Source organism: Genypterus blacodes, unplaced genomic scaffold (assembly GCF_046128005.1).
Source record: "Genypterus blacodes isolate CSIRO-AG114 ecotype Tasmania unplaced genomic scaffold, CSIRO-AGI_Gbla_v1 ptg000067l_1, whole genome shotgun sequence".
NCBI classification, from domain to species: Eukaryota; Metazoa; Chordata; class Actinopteri; order Ophidiiformes; family Ophidiidae; genus Genypterus; species Genypterus blacodes.
In genome coordinates this window covers 6,544,410-6,563,338 of record NW_027466879.1, presented here as the reverse complement: position 1 = coordinate 6,563,338, position 18,929 = coordinate 6,544,410, and the positions used below count along the sequence as shown (strand labels likewise).

Here is an 18,929-nt window from a genome sequence, read left to right as displayed (position 1 = left end):
CGCAAACTATAGGCGATGTATGGGATCAGTGCAGAACATAAACACACAGAGAGAAACAGGACAGACATGGACAGAAAGACAGAAGGGGCGGGGGGCAGATGAACAGAGTGACAGATAGGACAGACAAGCAAGACCGACTGCGTGACAAACAACTGAATACGGATGAAAGCGGGTTTGACAAGCTGACAGAACAGACAGACAGGCAAACGGTAGACAGAGAGACAGGCGCACAGGTCTAGCGTCAGAGCCCGGGGCTGGGGCTCGCTGAGGGGCTGGGCCGAGTAGACAGCTGCTGCTTGGCTTCATTGCAGTGGAAGGAAGGTCTGTGAGTGAGTAGCGCGCGGAGGCATGGATGTCCACGCGCGTCTCTGTCTCCTTTCAAAGTAACGTTATCAATGCGTGAGGACATTGATCTGTTCATGATTGTGCAATGAAGCACAGTTACGGTCCTGAGCAGGCAGCGAGCCAATAAGAGGAGGCCTTTGACAGTTGCTGGTGAGCGAAGCTTTTATTCTTGTGAACTGTTGCTAGCTAGCAAGCTAACGTTAACCTGATTTACACTGTGATACAGCAGATTAGCTAATGTAATTCCGTATAGGTTAGCAGACATGATGTAAATGAAAGCAAAAACAAGCACAGTTGCTAGCTGCGACCCGGGTTAGGTGGGTTGTTTACTAGCTCACTTGCCATACCTGTGGTATGGGTGTAACCAGAATGTTTAGGTATTTTACCCGTAGCTGCTTAATGTGAGCTTCGCTATCCTTGGCCAAACGTAAACACAACATTAGCTACTTGACAGTCGTCTTCCTGTTTTTGATGCAAGGGAAGCTTTGGGTGCCAAAAATAACATTAACGCAACGTTAGCCACGGGAGCTAGTTAGCCTAGCGTTTAAGATTCTCATATACTACTGGTATTGAGTGTTGGTGACTTCCTTTCTTAATGCTGTCCGTGTTATGTAACTGTAATAGATTGCCTCATCATTTCAACAGCGACCTGTCTTTCATAGCACCTCAAGCAACACTTAGGTTAGCCGGTCACTGTGTTTGAAACACAGCTGTGTCATTGTAGCAGCTAACGAGTCTTATCTGCAGGCTAACTGTACTGTACGCCAACACCAGATTCAAAACTAAACCAGTGTCAGCCACAGCCACTCCTGCAAGCGTTACCTAGTTTACTCGATGCTGATTACCTGTAATGATAGCGGTTCACCCATAACCATTTTAAACTGTCAACGTAGTTAGAGAAGCAAAGCGTGAGAGGGAAGTTGCATATCTCCAGAATAAGCAGGGGGCAGATATAAAGGAAGGCAATTACCAAAATACACAAGTATGCCTCAGAACAGAAAGAGAAAGGATGCTGTTTGGCTCCAGATGCAGTGAATATTCACCAGACTCACAATAAAACGCACACATGCACACACACTCACAGCTCCACGGATGGTTGATTGATTGGAAAGGGTGTGTTTGATAGCACCAAAAGGTTTATTTTGTCAAGAAGGACTTTCATGCTGTATTTTTCGGTTGTTCTAATGAGGAAGTGATACTTTATACTTAACCGTGCCCATTTTGGGACATTTTTCAGACAGTTGGCATTTTACTTGTGAGATTCAAGCCTTGCGCCAGTCTGTGATTTGATTCAATGTCTGAGTGCACTATTTGGCATATTCATTGCTCATTCAAAGGTTTCAATATTGCCATCAGAAAACCTGTAATTGTCACTTCCTCTGCTGTTTCTGTGCAACGAACTACATGTCATGTTGAGACCTGCAGTCTGCATTAGAGTTTGACATTTTGGTTCATTGTATCATTGTTTTGATGATTGAAGCATTTGACGTCTATATTCTCTGACTCGGTATAAACTCTTCCGTTGGTTATGAGTCATTTCCTCATGTTCACAGTGATGTTATTGCTGTCCTATAGCATTACAACCAGCTGCTGGTGATAGTGCAGCAAGTGTATGAATGACAGATGTCTGAGCTGCTACGTTGGGTGCAGCGATGTTGACAAAGGCCAGTCCTTAGCTCAAAATTATAAAAAGCACATTAACATCTGAGGTAGCTGATTTACGACTACTGCAACCAAGGAATTATCATTTTTTTCTTAAGAACTACGTCCTTCCAATTGCATGCTATAGTTGTCATTGCCAATGCCGAATAGAAAGTGTCAGCCGCGTTGCAGTCTGTTGCGATTCCCCCACCACAACTGTCAAAGCAATGCTGCAACGTTTTGTACACACTGTATCTAACAAGGGTACACCCAAACCCAGTCGAGCAAGATCTTAAGAGAGATAGATTGGTGCAGAACCTATATCTGAAAGGAGATTGATTTCATTAGTATATAAAGGAGTTGAAGTTAACCTTACATATTTCAACATATCTCGGAAATCTTACTTGATTTTCAACCTTTTTCGGTCACAATTCAGATATTTGAACTTTGTCCTCATTCCTCAACCTCCTTCATGACCGCATAAGCCTCTAACTGTTTTGTTGAGTGCTCCAATAGAAATCCGAATATGAAATATTAATGTCACTGACTACCATCACGTTGTGGATCTGCATTAGAAAACACAGTGCTAGACAAAAATGCAACACAAGTAGCCTGCCCTATTTTTCTGTTTGTGTGTACTTAAGGAAGGTCTCTGGAATAGCATCGCCTGGTTTGATTTGATCAGTGGACTGGGTTATGGCAGGTATATCAGGGCAATACTTTTCTTTGTGAGTAGACTTGCCCTTACACGCAAACAAAAGTAATACGGATGCCTGTTAGTGTGTCACAGTTATCAGACTACACTAGGCAGAGTAATTACACGGATTGAAACGATCACAATCAATTGTTTCTGGCACAGGTTTGAAAACGATAGCCATGTAATTCCTTCATTTTCTCTTTCACACTGTCTGAATCTGTATCTGCTGCCATTTCTCATAAATAGCTGTGACACATTGTGATCTGCATGTTCAATCCAAACAGGCACAACCAAGTAAACACCTAAATGTCGGAATTTTCTGTTTCATTTATCATTGGTGACATTTAGCTCCATTGTCAGCCTGCTCAAATCTTCATCTCTGTCAGATATTGTGACGGTGACTCAGACAACACCGGGCCTGAGATCGCACTTGACGAAGCAGTTTACGTAATTGCTCTTATATGGACTAAATCAAAAAAATTTCAACTTGAAAGGGAAAAAAATTAGTCACCCTTTCAAGAATTATGATCGCTTCAGCAATGCACAGTGTTGCCTCTTTGTCATTTGTAAGACTAAGCACTCACTATATCAATGTGTAATAAAGTAAAGTGAGTGCTAAGGGAAGGTGTGAGCAAACCATAGCAATAATAACATTTATATTAAAAGATAAAACCAGGGCCAGGGATTTTTACAAGCAAACGCAATCAGAGTAATCAAAAATGTCGCTCTCTCTCTCTTTTCTCTCTCGCTCTCTCGCTCTCTCGCTTTCTCTCTTTCCCCGTCTTCTGAACTTATATTTAGCTGGACTGTAATGAATAGTCGCAGGAAAGAAAAGATCCTATCTGTACCCGCTGTTGTTATTGAAACGTTCATTTGTGCTGTCTTGTTGTAAACCAAGCAGGGTTGAATTTACAGTGATGGGCTCAAATTTGCAAACTAGAGGCTATTGATGACCTCTAATTGATGAACGTCTTTTATTTATTTGAAGAGGTTTTTGGTCCTTTGAGAAGATGGCTGAGACTTAATTTTTAGTGGAGCAAATCCCACCTGTTTCTTAGCTTGATGTTCATGTTTTCTATTCTGTTTCAGGAATGATGGTGCCAGAGTGACAGGCCATGGCTTTAATGATCCCTGCGGTGAAGCTGAAATGGCTGGAGCACCTGAACAGCTCATGGATCACAGAGGACAGCGAGTCCATAGCCACGCGGGAGGGAGTCTCAGTGCTCTTCTCCAAGCTGTTGGCCAACAAAGAGGTCGTACTGCTTCCACAGCAAGTGTTGTGTCTTAAGGGTCCTCAGCTGCCAGACTTTGAGCGTGAGTCTCTCTCCAGCGATGAACAAGAACACTACCTGGACGCTCTGCTCGGCAGCCAACTGGCCCTGGCTAAGATGGTCTGCTCCGACTCTCCTTTTGCAGCGGCCTTGCGCAAACGTGTGCTGGTGCTCCAGCGCATCTTCTACGCTCTGTCCAACAAGTACCATGACAAAGGCAAAGTCAAGCAGCAGCAGCATTCCCCAGAGAACAACTCTGGTTTGGCTGATCTGCACTCTGTTAGCGAGCGGCCACGTTCTAGCACAGACGCCCTCATTGAGATGGGTGTTCGCACTGGGCTCAGCCTGCTTTTTGCTCTTCTGCGACAGAGCTGGATGATGCCCCCTCCACCCAGTCCAGGTGGAGGTACAGGAGGCAACATTAACTTGTGCAATGACGTCATACACACAGCCATCGATGTTGTTAGCTCTTTGCCACCCCTCTCTCTGGCCAATGAGAGCAAGATCCCACCAATGGGCCTGGATTGCCTTGCCCAGGTCACCACTTTCCTCAAGGGTGTGACCATGCCAAACTCTGGGGCTGATATTTTAGGGCGAAGGCTAGCCTCAGAGCTATTGCTAGGCTTAGCATCCCAGAGGGGTTCTCTGCGCTATTTGCTGGAATGGATTGAGATGGCGTTGGCTGCATCAGCTGTGGTCAGTTCCATGGAGCAGAGTAAGATGATTCAGAACCAAGAGGGCCTCATCGGCTACGATTGTTTCATGAACATTCTCATGCAGATGAGACGTTCTTTGGTAAGTTTACTCGTAGAAACTTAACGCATATCGTCAATGAGCTAGACAAATTAAAAGTTTCCTCAGTTACTCCATCACATTACTTTTTTTACTGATTGAGGTGTCGAAAATCTCTTTTGTGTGTAATATTAAGTCTTTAATTGTTATGAAGCCATTTATGGTCTAAACATCGGCTTTTGTTTCTGTTTGTCCCAGGGCTCCTCTGCAGATCGCAGCCAATGGAGAGAACCAACACGATCTTCTGATGGCCTCTGCTCATTGTATGAGGCAGCACTCTGTCTCTTTGAAGAGGTAATACATGTTGTGTGTATTGGAACATTATTTGTGAATCAATTGGCAGCCCAACATTCTTTGTAGATTTTTGTGGCTGCCATGTTGAACCCAAAAACAAAAGAGAGACCATTATATTACTTCATTTCCACGCAAGGGATAATTTTTCTGTACTTGATGGCTGCCTGCAATGATTCACTCACCTGATTTGGCCCCCTCAAACATTCACGTCCTACCAAACTGGTACTGCTTAAAAGCAGAATATGTTGAAAAGTTAATGATGTAACATCTTTTGAGGCAGCTCGTTCAATGAATGTAATGCTCAGGACATATCAATCAACCCTCATATCTACTGTTATGTCCTTTTTTTGTCCAGGTATGCCGAATGGCATCTGACTACTCCCGCACTTGTGTAAGCCCAGACAGTATTCAGACCGGTGAGACACCCATGGTGTCTGAGACCTGTGAGGTTTATGTATGGGGCAGTAACAGCAGCCACCAACTAGTGGAGGGTACACAAGAGAAGATTCTGCAGCCCAAGTTAGCCCCCAGCTTTGCTGATGCACAGACGGTAAGAGAAAGCAGTTCACCAGTCTGCATGTTTACCTGCATTTTTGAGAGATTGAACATCTCTTCTCTCTATTCACCATAGAATGTTTTGTTTATTCAAATACAAGGCATGAATATTATGATGAGTTTAAAACCTGAACATCAAGGAATTGATGCATTCATATTGAAATTACTCTGCTTGGACAGACAGGAAGCAGTGTGACATACAGGATTTGTTACAGACCTGCTCTCTTGAAGATCGAGGAAGAGTTAAAAGTTTAATGTCTATTTCTTATTAATCTATAAAGAAAATGAATTATCTTAATACAATCAAATCAAAAGTATTGTGGTGTCACTGATAGCTATGATGACAAGTGTGGTCTAACCCATTCAAAGCATTGAAACAAAACTGAACTTGAGGTAAGCTAATAATGTCTTTGGCTTCATTCTCGGCAGATCGAAGCAGGCCAATACTGCACTTTTGTGATCTCATCTGATGGCTCTGTGCGGGCCTGCGGGAAGGGAAGCTACGGCCGCCTGGGCCTAGGGGATTCCAACAACCAGTCAACACTCAAGAAGCTGACGTTTGAACCCCACCGTTCTATCAAGAAAGTGTCATCATCCAAGGGCTCTGATGGCCACACACTGGCCTTCATCACAGAGGGTGAAGTGTTCAGCTGGGGTGATGGCGATTATGGCAAATTAGGTCACGGGAACAGCTCGACGCAAAAATACCCCAAACTTATCCAGGGTCCACTACAGGGAAAGGTACGCTTACAACTACTACAACTTGACTTATGATGTTATACTCCTATCCTTCCATTTCAGCTTTTGTTTCTAAAATAAAATACATTTAATGCAAGGAAAAGAAAAAAGTTTTTTCATTAAAATGTAGTCAAATTTACTATTCAATATAATGTCAATGTGCACTTTTTTGCAAGTGTCGTCTATCTGATTTGTGTAATGTTTTCCAGAAGTAAACCAAAAGAGATATAATATATAGTATTGTATCTGTAATCAGATAGATGCCCCGTTTGGGATTTTTTTCTGGCATAACTGGCAGTGAATAATGCGCTTCCTCCGTAATCCTTTGTGTCAGGTGGTGGTGTGTGTGTCGGCTGGCTACAGGCACAGTGCTGCTGTCAGCGAGGATGGAGAGCTTTACACGTGGGGCGAAGGAGATTTTGGACGATTAGGTAAATTGTTGAATTAATTTATGTTCATTTATTTATTATGAGATTAATCTATTACACGAGATTTCAGAAGATTTCAAATGTCAGTTTTTGTGTTAGGATTCAACAGAGTATATCATGTTATTTTAACATTTTGTCATGGAATGCAAAAGAAATGTTAAACATCTAGTCAATGCACCCAAATAAGCTGGTTGAGTTGTACACGTTTGATTATTGAATTAACGCTGTAACACTTGGAGCACTATATTGTAATGTATACTGCCTCACAGAGATTCACACGTGTGTATAGCTTGAAGCAGCCAGCACATGAAGAAAACTGCAGAATCTTCTGTAGGTACTTTAATAAGAGACAATCTATAGGGGAAGCTGTCTGTGGCTTGTGTGTGAAATCCATTAGAATTTTTTTTTCTTTTTACATTTGCTCAAAGGAAAATTCCATACTCATTACACTCATATTAAATGTATAAGCACAGTATGGCACTTAAGGACACTTTTGAGTACCGAGCCAATAAGAGACTTATCGTGTGTTGCAGTAGGTACTCAATATGTTCTGTAAAGGGTTACGGTGTGTGGGTAATTTGTTAAAAAAACTAAAATGCACTCACAGAGCTTCGTGCTTAATATGTCTGTGTTGTAAGGGGTGTACCAGTTGAATGTCACTTAACACTGGCATGTTAATGAGCTGCTGCAATGGAATAGCCATGTGATGTGTCAATTTCTTTGTAAAGTAAACGTGTCAAATCAGCATGAAATCCTATTTCTTCTGCTTTAGAGCTCAATGCTTTAAGGGAAGGGTGTCTTTGTCGTTGTCTGTCTGTTCTGCAGCCAGGCCGGTGGGGGTTGGGGTTATGATGCACTGTGGGGTCTGAGTTTCCACGCAAAGTGAAGTCAGAGGCTTCATGAATGATGCAGCTCCACAACTCCCCTCCTTTAAAACCAATTCTTAAAGTGACTGATATCGTTATTGTTGATGTGTTTGCAGGTCATGGTGACAGTAATAGCCGGAATATTCCTACCCTAGTGAAGGACATCAGTAATGTGGGAGAGGTGTCATGTGGGAGCTCTCATACTATTGCACTATCCAAGGATGGCCGTACTGTGTGGTCATTTGGAGGAGGGGACAATGGTACGTAAAACGTCTTTTGTGTTTGAAACGTGACAAAAACAAAAGCATGGCTATATCTCCAAGCGAATGAAATCAATAGAGACGCACCTCATGAATCTATCTTAATGACTAATGTTGTTGATGTGTTTTACTTAACCTGACCATCTTCAAAATTGCCAAGTGTTGCGTTTATCTTTAGTAAGTCATAGTTTTAATTGTTTGAGTGGCAGTTGTACAGCTGTGTAGTGTATCAGTCTGTGTAGTGTATCAGTCTGTGTTGTTTTGCAGGCAAACTAGGTCATGGTGATACCAACCGGGTATACAAGCCCAAAGTTGTGGAGGCCCTGCAGGGCATGTTCATCAGGAAAGTTTGCGCAGGAAGCCAGTCATCTCTTGCCTTAACCTCAACTGGCCAGGTAGGGCTTCATTCCTGATGCATATAGATGTGATGTTTGAAATAAAGGCAGACAAATAGCAGAACATTTAGTTTTGAATAGATTAATGTTATAGTTTCTTGTTTAATAGTTCATTTTTAGCTTGGTGTGCTTCATCTTATCTTTCTCAGAGTAAGATAACTGTTTTACACACGTTTTTGTCCGACTAATGGACAGAATAAAATGCTTTGTAGTGTTGCATTTCCTAGAATATTCACTTGACATGTTTTCATAAGGTTTATGCGTGGGGCTGTGGTGCTTGTCTGGGATGCGGATCGTCAGAGGCCACGGCACTCAGACCCAAACTCATTGAGGAGCTGGCTACTACCAGGGTGGTGGACATCTCCATCGGAGACAGTCACTGCCTGGCCTTGTCTCATGGTAATTCTCTGCCCTTTCCATGTGCCATCGTTCTTTCTTTGAAATGCTTATCTGCTGATGGTTACACATGGATATCTGGTGCCGTATTGACTCATGCACATCAACATGTTGTCAGAGGTTTTGTGTTTGTTAAACACGTGCCAAGACTGTTGCAAGCGTCATGATGTACTAGCAAAGATAAACACCAACTTTGTTTAAGCTAATGCATAACTTTTATTTGAGGATTTTTTTTTTTTCGTGTGTGAGGTCATCACACTTTTTCAACATTATTTCTTCAACTAGATAATGAAGTATATGCATGGGGCAACAACTCCATGGGTCAGTGTGGCCAAGGGAACTCAACAGGGCCGATCACCAAGCCCAAAAAGGTTGTAGGCCTGGATGGGGTCGCTATCCAGCAGATCTCAGCTGGCACCTCCCACAGTCTCGCCTGGACAGCCCTGCCCAGAGACAGGTCAGTTACAAGCAGAGCACACACAGACACAGACACACACAGACAGGGTATTCATGGAGTATGAGTGGTCATGTTGCTCTCTCTTTAGTTCCAATAATTCCATCACAGTGAAAAAGTCATATAAGCATGATTCAGTTTATGTTCTCTCAGCTACAACTGGGGCCCAGCAGAAGGTCAATGTAAACAGATTGAAAGTTGACGCACAAGTATATGTATGACTGTGTAAATTCCCCTGTAGGCAAGTGGTGGCTTGGCACAGGCCCTACTGTGTCGACCTGGAAGAAAGCACCTTCTCCCATCTGCGGTGCTTCCTGGAGCGATATTGTGATGGCATCAACAGTGAAGTTCCTCCTCTGCCGTTCCCTTCCTCCAGGCAAGTACACTGTTAAGCAATCAGCATGTGAACTCACATAAATTACCTGTAAAGGCTATTGCATACATTCCCCAAATGCTCACTGAATGTACTTGTTTCCCTTTCTTTTTCTATTTATATGATTTCTGTATTGCCAACATGCAAACGTGTTCAACATGCTGTTATTATTAGAGAGGAATACAGAGCTGTTGTTAATGTCAACAGAATGACAAGTTTATTCCCTATTAATACACCTAAGCCCGGGTTGGGAGCGCAACCAAGACAACAACAACAAGAGACTCACTGACTTTCCCTCTCACAACTGAACCCCTCTCTGTCTCTCCATCGCAAACAATTATGGGTGCAGCCTCCCCCCATGTTTGCATGTGTACGTGTGTGTCCGGGATGCTACAGTACAATTTGTATTGTGGTACATTTTGTGCACAAATTGATCTTTCCCTTGTAGCTTCACACTCGGCTTATTCATGTGTCAATATGTCCACAGCAGAAGCAAAATCACAAAGCCAATCTATGTTGCTCGCTCAGGAAAATCATCACTGATTGACTCCAAAAATGAATATATTTATCTGAATGATTCATTTTGGATCTTTACAGGGAACATCATAACTTCCTCAAGCTGTGCCTGCGACTTCTGTCCAATCATCTGGCTCTGGCCCTGGCTGGGGGCGTGGCCACCAGTATCCTAGGCCGGCAGGCCAGGCCCCTGCGGAATCTGCTGTTCAGACTGATGGACTCCTCTGTTCCAGATGAGATTCAAGAGGTCAGAAAAAAGTAGATGCTTTGTTGTTCACAGTGGATTTAGTAGCAACAAACTAACATGAAAACTATTTGATTGAATTTCATTGCATCATGTCATCAGTGAAGCCATGAACCAGACCTTTGTATCCCAGGTGGCAGACATGTACAGAAACTCCTTCTGAACAATACCAGTATACATGAAACGTCCCTTGAGGATTTGACAGTATGAAATCCAGGTTTTCATAAATCAATCTATTTTTCTACATTATTGTGAAAAGTGGGCAATAAATCTTGATTCATAGTTAGATGACGACTCCCACATTCTTTTCCTGTTCAGAGAGACTGATACATAATTGGTGTTCAATGGAGATGTATTAGTTTTATATTTGTGACATGTTCACTTCTCTGGTTGAAATATGTCTGTTAGTCCTTAAAATGTAATCTTCTGAATCTGTAGCCGGGCAGTTGCAATATGTTTTGTATCTGTCTCTCCAGGCGGTGATTGAAACTCTTTCGGTTGGTGCAACCATGCTGCTGCCACCGCTGAGAGAGAGGATGGAGCTTCTTCACTCCTTGCTGCCACAGGGCCCTGACAGATGGGAGAGTCTCTCCAAAGGACAGGTACCCTGTTCTACCTCATGCACAGATAGAGCTTAGCTGTTGGGATAGACTTTGGAATGGAACAAAGATTCTCTCTCATCAACTTGCTTCTGTTCCTAAAGGCGTAGACGATAAAAAATAAGTATTTGGTTGCTGCACACTAGTCCACCTGTACATTGACTGATGACGAAATTTATGTCACACAGATCCTAGTGTACCTTTGCCTACCTGTGTATGTGCATAGTGTCATAGCGTTATACTCCATTGCTTTTGCTAAGTGATCTCACAAAGCCTTCTGAAAGCAACAGCACAGGCAGTAAGAGACTTGATAGTCTCAAATTTAAAGGTCTTGAGAGCTTTCTATTGATCTCTATAATGGAGTCACCTGCCAATGTTTACCCTGCTGAAAGCATGTATCACAAGGGAGACACAGAACCAAAGAAGTCCAATTACATGTTGATATGGGCTGTGAAAACCTTATGGCTCGTCTACCAGCACATTGGCCCCAACATTCCTAGATTATTCAACTCTCAAATACTAATATGGTATCTGTTCCACTGCCAGCTTTCTAGGAAGTAGTGTTCCTTGTTTGCGATACAACACTGTTTTGGGTCACTAGAATATAGTCTTCTGTGTTGCAGAGAATGCAGCTAGATATTATCCTGACCAGCCTCCAGGACCACACTCATGTGGCCTCCCTGCTGGGATACAGCTCTCCTGCTGATGGCCCAGAGGTGCTCTCCTCTGGCGGGGGTTTTACAGCGTCCCCTGACTCCACTTACAGCACCACAGCCAGCCATCCTGACACCCATCTGGCTGAGATTCTCATGAAGACTCTCCTCAGAAACCTCGGCTTTTATACTGTAAGTAACTGGTTCTCTGTTCTGAAAAATATAATGGCTGTTTAAGTTGTATAATTGTTTGGTATAACTCATTAAGCTCAGAGTTTGCGCTTATTGATTTTAATCCAACAGAATGTTCAATAACAAACCACTGGTTGTGGTATCATTATGATCCTCAGAATTTACAGCGGTAGATATTATTATTCAGAGAGCTATTTATCAGTTCGGTCAACATATGACAAACTACTTAAACTCTTCTGCCTCTACCCCATTCTATCAATATTGGAGTTGTGGAGGTAGAGCATGACTATTATCACCTGCTGCCTTCCTCTTAGCGCAGCACCGATTTGTCCCTGTGCCTCGTTCTCTTCAATCATCAATTCACAACAATCATCAGCTGTATGAAGACGCATTTGGAGAAGCTGCAAGATGAAATAAAGATTGAGAGATTGAATGAGAATCTGTTGATGAAATATTTCAGCATCACCTCATATCACACCTGTATCATTGATCTTGCCGCAGCGGCTTCAGATGGGCGGAGTGTTAATTCAGGATTGTTTCCAAAATCATCTGCAGGTTATGAGCCTTCAGCATTTTTAAGCATCGTCATGTTTGAGCTTGATGAAATACCGACACCTCCTCTGAACCCCATTACCTTTACATAAAATGCATATGCGTTTAAACGTGTGTCTTAACCGACAAACATATTTTGCAGGATCAAGCTTTTGGTGAGCTGGAGAAGAACAGCGACAAGCTGCAGCAGGGAACATCCTCATCTGACAGCAGCCAACCGGCTCACCTCCACCAACTCCTCTGCTCCCTGCAGAAGCAACTGCTAGCTTACTGCCACATTAACTCTGCCACTGAGGTAATGGACAGTTGGCAGCCTGTGTTCATAATCTATATGTTCAAAACCTTTGACTCTTCCACCTATCTATGTATTCTCCAAACCAGCTTATCCATCCGTGATGGGAAATTTAACAGTCAAAAGTCAAATGAATATTAAAAATGATATTACATTTTATTTTTCCCTCTAGAACTCCAGCAGTGTAGCTCTGCTCCACAAACATCTCCAACTCCTGCTGCCTCATGCCACAGATATATTTTCTCGCTCGGCCACTTTGATCAAAGAGAGCTCATGGAACGGCAGCATACGAGAGAAGTTGCAAGGTAAATTCTGGCATTGAAGCTGAAAGAGCCGCCTCAAACTTTTGTCTTGCTCTGAAAAGTTTAACTGTCTTTTTTTCACATTTTCCCTTCTCATAATTTGCTTTATTTTAATAAATAATCATCGATCTATCAATCCTCATATAGGAACATGAATGAAGTAATTATAGTTATAACGTCAAGTCAATTTTATTTGTATAGCCCGGAAAATTCTGACCTCTCCCAAAGCTCTCTAGGAACACAAGGAAAAGCTCCTGAGAAAACCTTAATGTATTAGAAAAAACGGAAGAAACCTTGGGAGAGGTTACACACTTACACATTTATAATTTACACATTATCTATACACATTAATAATTGATTTTAGAAATAAGCATATTTGATCATTTACACATAGCATAGTGTATCTTTGTTACTCTCCCTTGTGCTGTCATTTTTCATCTGGTGTATCAAGTCATTGCAACCACAACTGGATAATAACAAAAACTGCTGATTGTGTCATTTCCAGATGTGATTTACGTGTCGGCGGCAGGCAGTATGCTGTGCCAGATCATCAACTCCTTGCTGCTGCTGCCTGTGTCGGTGGCAAGGCCTCTGCTGAGCCACCTGCTAGACCTGCTGCCTCCTCTGGACCGCCTCAACAGACTGCTCCCCGCCGCCTCCCCACTGGAGGACCAGGAACTGCAGTGGCCTCTTCATGGTGAGCATTCATTCTTATTACTTTTTAATAGTTGTTTCGCTATTATATCTATGAGGATGTACGCATTTTATTACCCATAAGGTCAAACTTTGCAGTGCATCATCTGTCTGAGTCTGTTTTTTTAGCCACTTGAACCACTAAGCATGGTGTCACCCCCCCCAGGCACATCTGACTTTGCTGAGCCGGTTTCGAGTGTGTCCCTGCCGCAGCCGGTCCTCTCCTGGATGTGGCTTGTGGACCTGGAGAGGACGGTTGCCCTGCTGGTTGGTCGTTGCCTAGGCGGGATGCTGCAAGGAGCCCCTACCTCCCTGGAGGAACAGGACACTGGTTACTGGCTGAAAACACCACTGTTCAGCAACGGTTTGGAGGTGGACATCCCGCAGCTCGGTAGGGAGAGGACACACACTTATGGTGACGATGTGCTTGTTATGTTGTTGTTCACTTCCTGAGCTGACAGCTGTTCACTTGTGCCCATCAGACAGCTGCATCAGCTCATTGTTGGAGGCAGCGTTGTCTGGGAATGAGGAGCAGAAGCCCTTTGACTGCACACTGCGTCCTGACTTGAGTGCTTTGGTGGATCTGGCGTTGGGCTCCTCCAAAGAGCCTTCCAACAGTCTGTGGATCAACATGCAGGACTATGCCCTCAGCAAAGGTCCACCAAGCTATTTGATTTATAATTTATTTGATCGACTGATAGAGGAAGCATCTGACTGCATTGAACTGTCTATTCTGTTTCAGACTGGGACAATGCGTCTCTCAGTAATGAGTCCCTGTTAGACACTGTGTCGAGGTTTGTGTTGTCGGCTCTGTTGAAGCACACAGGACTCTTGGGCCAAGCCTGTGGAGAAGGAAGGTACTCTAACACACACATCTACATGGTGTTTTGTATAACATTGTAATAATTTTCTACATTCTATATAGTATGCGGCTGATTGCTGTCTCACACTGTAGAGTTTAAAAAAGGTGATTGGATGTTTTCTTGTGCTGTAACAAGTTCTTAAAAACTTAGATGAACTGCAATTAAGGTAACAAATACATTTTAATTGTTTTACCCTAACGTCATATAATACAGATTACAAATTAAAATTCAGACAAACTCTTTAATGGAATTGGGGAATTGGTACCTTAATTATCAATCACGTCATGTGTTTTTTGGTGGGAGGAGTCATGGATACAGGGGTACAGGGGCTGGAAAGGGGTAGGAGGGAGTACTACACTAGATAAATGTTCAACAATGAGAAAGATGTTGCTTCAAACCACTATGTATTTGTTTCCCCATCAGGTATCAGCCATCAAAGTCGTTGGCAGAAGTCTATCGCAGTGTTTATAAAGTACGGAACCGCCTGCTGGCCTGTAAGAATATGGACTTCATCCAGACCCGCTCTTCTTCACGTGAGAGAAGGGTGAGTGCAACAAAAGTCACATATGCATATACACACATTTGTGCTTTGTTCATGCAGAAATATTTGTCTTTGATTTGAATGTGCCTGATCAGATTTCAGACAATCAGGACTCTCTGGACATAGATCCTCAGGAGCACTCGTTCACGCGCACCATCGATGAGGAGGCCGAGCTAGAGGAGCGAGCCGATCGCGAGAGAGAGGAGGGTCATCAGGAGCAAGACGATGAAGAGGAGGACAGGGACCATGAAGTAATGACAGCTGGGAGTAAGTTCATCTATCTTTTTTTTCCAAGGCTTTAATATTTTACCTGTCTGCTCCTCTTCAGCGCTTTTTTGTTATTAAATGAACGAGGTGTAGAGGTGTGTTAGAAATGATTTACGATTACTTTTGGTGCAATCCAATACTCTGGTCTCATTCCATAAGCTGTTGCAGTTTTCAGGATTTGGATATTGATTTCATGTTACAATTGCTGTACAATTAGTTTGAAGCACCAAGGAGTGATGTCATTTTGTGGTCACTGTAACCAAACAGATGAGAAAAGAATAGAGCATTTAGTAGTTGGTTTAATTGAAAAAAGAAAGTGTTACAGTATGTGTGTTGTAAATCCCGGAGGTCCCGCCCTTAGTCCGATGAAAGTAACTAAATGGTGCGGGGAAGTGAATGTGGAGTCAGTGAAGATGCCTACACACTCTATCAGCTTCAGTGCAGTGATGAACAGGGTTTCCACGGCTCCAATAAGACTATAAACTGAATTTTAGACCTTAAAATGTCAAATATGATTTTAGACGGGTCTTAAAAACTGATTGGATTCTGATGTTAACTTGCATTACCTATAATAATAATTAATCGTTGGACGCTGTAAAGCCTGTGAGCAGTTAATATCATGAGCCTCCGTCGCCCTGAGCCTTTCCAAGCCGAGTTAGAGCCAGTCGCGGCTGGTCGCCATGGCTCCTAGACGTGAGGCTCACCAGATCATGGTAAGGGGGAGAGGAAAAACCTTACTCTCCCAGACCTAACCTGGCCTGTTGTTTCATTAATGTAGCCTAGTTCTTGTGTGGTGTGTTTAGGAAGTAGTAGGTAATTCTGGCTCTCCGATTTCCCTTCAGAGTGGGTCAGACAAACATGACATTCTGATGTGGTGGAGTATTGCATTGGAATTCATTTGCCACTAAAGGTGATGTTATATAGTTTGGAGCTGCTGCTTGTACTCTAACTAAAGCATCTTGTGTGTGTCCGTGTGTGTGTCCATGTGTGTGTGCGCATGCTGCACACTACAGAAATCTTTCAATGTTTCCTCTCAGCACGGGAGGTAGCTCGCAGTCGTGACAGAGAGCGAGCCAGCAGCAGCACGGGCCTGGGCTCGGGCTCTGTGTCCAGGAGTGGAGGATGTGGAGAGGAGGAGGCCGATCCATCACAAGAGGGGAGGAGAGGCAGCACTGGTCTCCCAGAGGGCCAGGATCTGTACACAGCTGCCTGCAACTCGGTGATCCATCGCTGTGCCCTGCTGGTGGTGGGGGTGAGTCCGGTGCTGGGCGAGCTGACGAAGGAGGACCACGAGGACAGCCAGGCCCAGTCAGCCTCAGGAACACAGGAGTGTCTGAGCTTCTTGACCAGGTCAGAAACTGGGCCATTTAGAGACAGCAGTCCCTGACAGCTGGGAGGAGGGGAGGTGTTCAATCAATATCTTTATTTATATATATATATATTAATTTTGATATACATAATGGTAGGAATTACATTGAATTTATACAGCATATCAAATCTTAGAGGTTAAATGTTTTAATGGGCTTTGTGCAGTTTAGGAATTTGGTTGCACCTTTATGGTAAAGATAAAGTGACATTTGTGGTTGCAGGAGTGAGAGTTTGAGTGCAGAGAGTCGCTCAGTGCAGAGCAGCCCCAGCTACAGACTGATGAAGTCCAGGAGTGAGTCCGACCTCTCTCAGCCCGAGTCAGATGAGGAGGGCTACACTCTGGTAAGCCTCAAACACACACACACACACAGAAGAATACACAACGTTTCACCACGCCATTGTTTATGATGTTTATGCCAGTGAAGAGACTTTAATAGACATTTGTCTCTGTTTTCTCTTGCAGAGTGGAAGGAGAAATGTGGACCTGGACTTAGCATTCTCTCACAAAAAGAGAGGTAAACAATCTTTTGCAGGAAATATATGAACTATTACAGTAAGGATGATAAAGGTTTTTAGTTACTCTTGTCTCTGTCTTTTGGTTTCTGTGTGGATAGTTTATTTGCTACTTTTGGGGCAATTGAGCCCCAAACACAAGAGGAGCTCCAAGCAAGTAAACGATGGCATGTTTCCTTCTCTTGTTAGCTCACACCTCCATGACTGCCCCTCCATGCAACCCCTCACAATGAGGGAACACTTCATATACTTTTTTGTGTGAAGCGTGTTTAATTCTAGAGTAATAAATTATCTCCATCAATAGCAAAAGGTGATTAAGATCGTACAGCTATTGTACCAGTACCAGTTCACTCCTCTGCTTGGGAATGGTTGATTACTTTGCAACGTGACAGTGCATTCTGGTAAAGAATGTAATTTTGTGTCACGGTTTCATGTAAGAAGTCCTCGGTATTGATGCTGTTACCTCAGTGGTCTCAGCTGTTTGATGGAAATGCTAGCCTGCTTACCATTTCACTTCTCAACTACAGCACTTTTCCTCAGTGTGTTATTGGAAACCAATGTGCATTATTGATGAAATCATGATGGCTGATGAAGGTTTATGACAGCATGAGGGATTGTTATTTGGCTCTCTGATGTACTCTCATACAATAATATTGCTTTGCATTGCATATCTCATAATTGCTTTTCATCAAACTGGTCATCCACCAATATGGTTATCTTATGGATGTATATGTCTGAAAAGCTTGTCTGCCTGTATTCTCCTCAGGCCTGCTGCACAGTTCTCCAGACTCTCTGGCAGAGTCATGGTTTCGGGCCAAATTTAGCCGCAAGCAAAGTTACGGCTCAACACACTCTTATGAAGAGTCAGATCTGGACCTGAGCCGCTCGCTTGGCATCCATGCTCTAATTGACAACATGCTCAGCTTTGTCAGCGGTGATGTGGGTCTGACTCCAACCTTCAAGGAGCCAGAGGAAGGCACGTCTACCAGTCCACAGGCCACTACCTTGGCCATGGAACAGCAACAGAGCAGGGCAGAGGTGAGTAATTTATCTGACTACCATGTTGTCTCAAATGAGGTACATATGAAGAGCCTATGTTTTTTTGCTTTCCATCCTATTACTGACCTTGAATGACTGCAGGGTTTCTCCCAACAGATTAGGTGCATCTTGAAAATAAACCTGTAACCCTGTTTAAAAGCTTGAGTTTAGCAAAGGGTTGTGCTCTGCTCCTAGTTGCGGTTGGAAGCTCTCCACCAGATTGTGGTGTTGATTTCTGGGATGGAGGAGAAGGGCAGCCAGCCTGGGAACACAGACCGGGCCGGCAGTGCCTTCCAGTCGTCCTCCCTGCTTACTTCTGTTAGGTTGCAGTTCCTTGCTGGTTGTTTTGGGCTTGGCACAGTCGGCACTGGAGCGCTGAAAGGAGAGAGTGTCCAGCTACACCACTACCAGGTATGACACCGATCACATCCTGGTAACATGACATGAGAAACATGACTGGTTGGATTTACATGTGTGATATTCTTGTTGACTCGCTCATGCGTGAATTTGTGCATTCTCATAATAGGACGGTGTTAAAGCAGCCAAGAGAAGCCTTCAGATGGAAATCCAGACAGCTGTCCATAAGATCTACCAGCAACTATCTGTTACACTGGAGAGGGCGCTGCAAGCAAACAAACACCATATAGGTACAACAAACAGCTATATCCCAATAAGTGGAGCCTTGAGTATTTATGGGGCTAACTTTGTTATATTTTAAATACAAATTGTAGTCATTGATTATGCCCAACAAATTTTTGTCGGGAGAATAATAATTACTTCTGCTTGAGGTT

The 18,929-nt window shown here is 43.3% G+C and overlaps 1 protein-coding gene across 5 annotated transcripts in view; it reads left to right on the top strand.

Annotated features, from left to right (window-relative positions):
• Positions 1-185: 185 nt before the first annotated feature.
• Positions 186-18,929, top strand: part of herc1 (HECT and RLD domain containing E3 ubiquitin protein ligase family member 1) — a 43,864-nt gene continuing 25,120 nt past the window's right edge. For 3 of the 5 annotated variants that reach the window (XM_076155522.1, XM_076155521.1, XM_076155520.1), the window contains exons 1-28: positions 186-495; positions 3,773-4,749; positions 4,945-5,040; positions 5,396-5,590; positions 6,025-6,336; positions 6,668-6,764; positions 7,744-7,887; positions 8,155-8,282; positions 8,537-8,681; positions 8,964-9,135; positions 9,374-9,508; positions 10,103-10,268; positions 10,742-10,867; positions 11,488-11,709; positions 12,404-12,556; positions 12,726-12,858; positions 13,361-13,552; positions 13,715-13,939; positions 14,031-14,204; positions 14,291-14,405; positions 14,835-14,955; positions 15,048-15,219; positions 16,233-16,569; positions 16,809-16,929; positions 17,051-17,102; positions 17,867-18,138; positions 18,334-18,549; positions 18,665-18,785. In XM_076155522.1, coding sequence (XP_076011637.1) covers positions 3,799-4,749; positions 4,945-5,040; positions 5,396-5,590; positions 6,025-6,336; positions 6,668-6,764; positions 7,744-7,887; positions 8,155-8,282; positions 8,537-8,681; positions 8,964-9,135; positions 9,374-9,508; positions 10,103-10,268; positions 10,742-10,867; positions 11,488-11,709; positions 12,404-12,556; positions 12,726-12,858; positions 13,361-13,552; positions 13,715-13,939; positions 14,031-14,204; positions 14,291-14,405; positions 14,835-14,955; positions 15,048-15,219; positions 16,233-16,569; positions 16,809-16,929; positions 17,051-17,102; positions 17,867-18,138; positions 18,334-18,549; positions 18,665-18,785 — 5,293 coding nt within the window. In that variant the 5' untranslated portion in view covers positions 186-495; positions 3,773-3,798. The remainder of the gene's footprint in view (positions 496-3,772; positions 4,750-4,944; positions 5,041-5,395; positions 5,591-6,024; positions 6,337-6,667; positions 6,765-7,743; positions 7,888-8,154; positions 8,283-8,536; positions 8,682-8,963; positions 9,136-9,373; positions 9,509-10,102; positions 10,269-10,741; positions 10,868-11,487; positions 11,710-12,403; positions 12,557-12,725; positions 12,859-13,360; positions 13,553-13,714; positions 13,940-14,030; positions 14,205-14,290; positions 14,406-14,834; positions 14,956-15,047; positions 15,220-16,232; positions 16,570-16,808; positions 16,930-17,050; positions 17,103-17,866; positions 18,139-18,333; positions 18,550-18,664; positions 18,786-18,929) is intronic. The other 2 variants (XM_076155523.1, XM_076155524.1) reach the window with 2 other exon arrangements.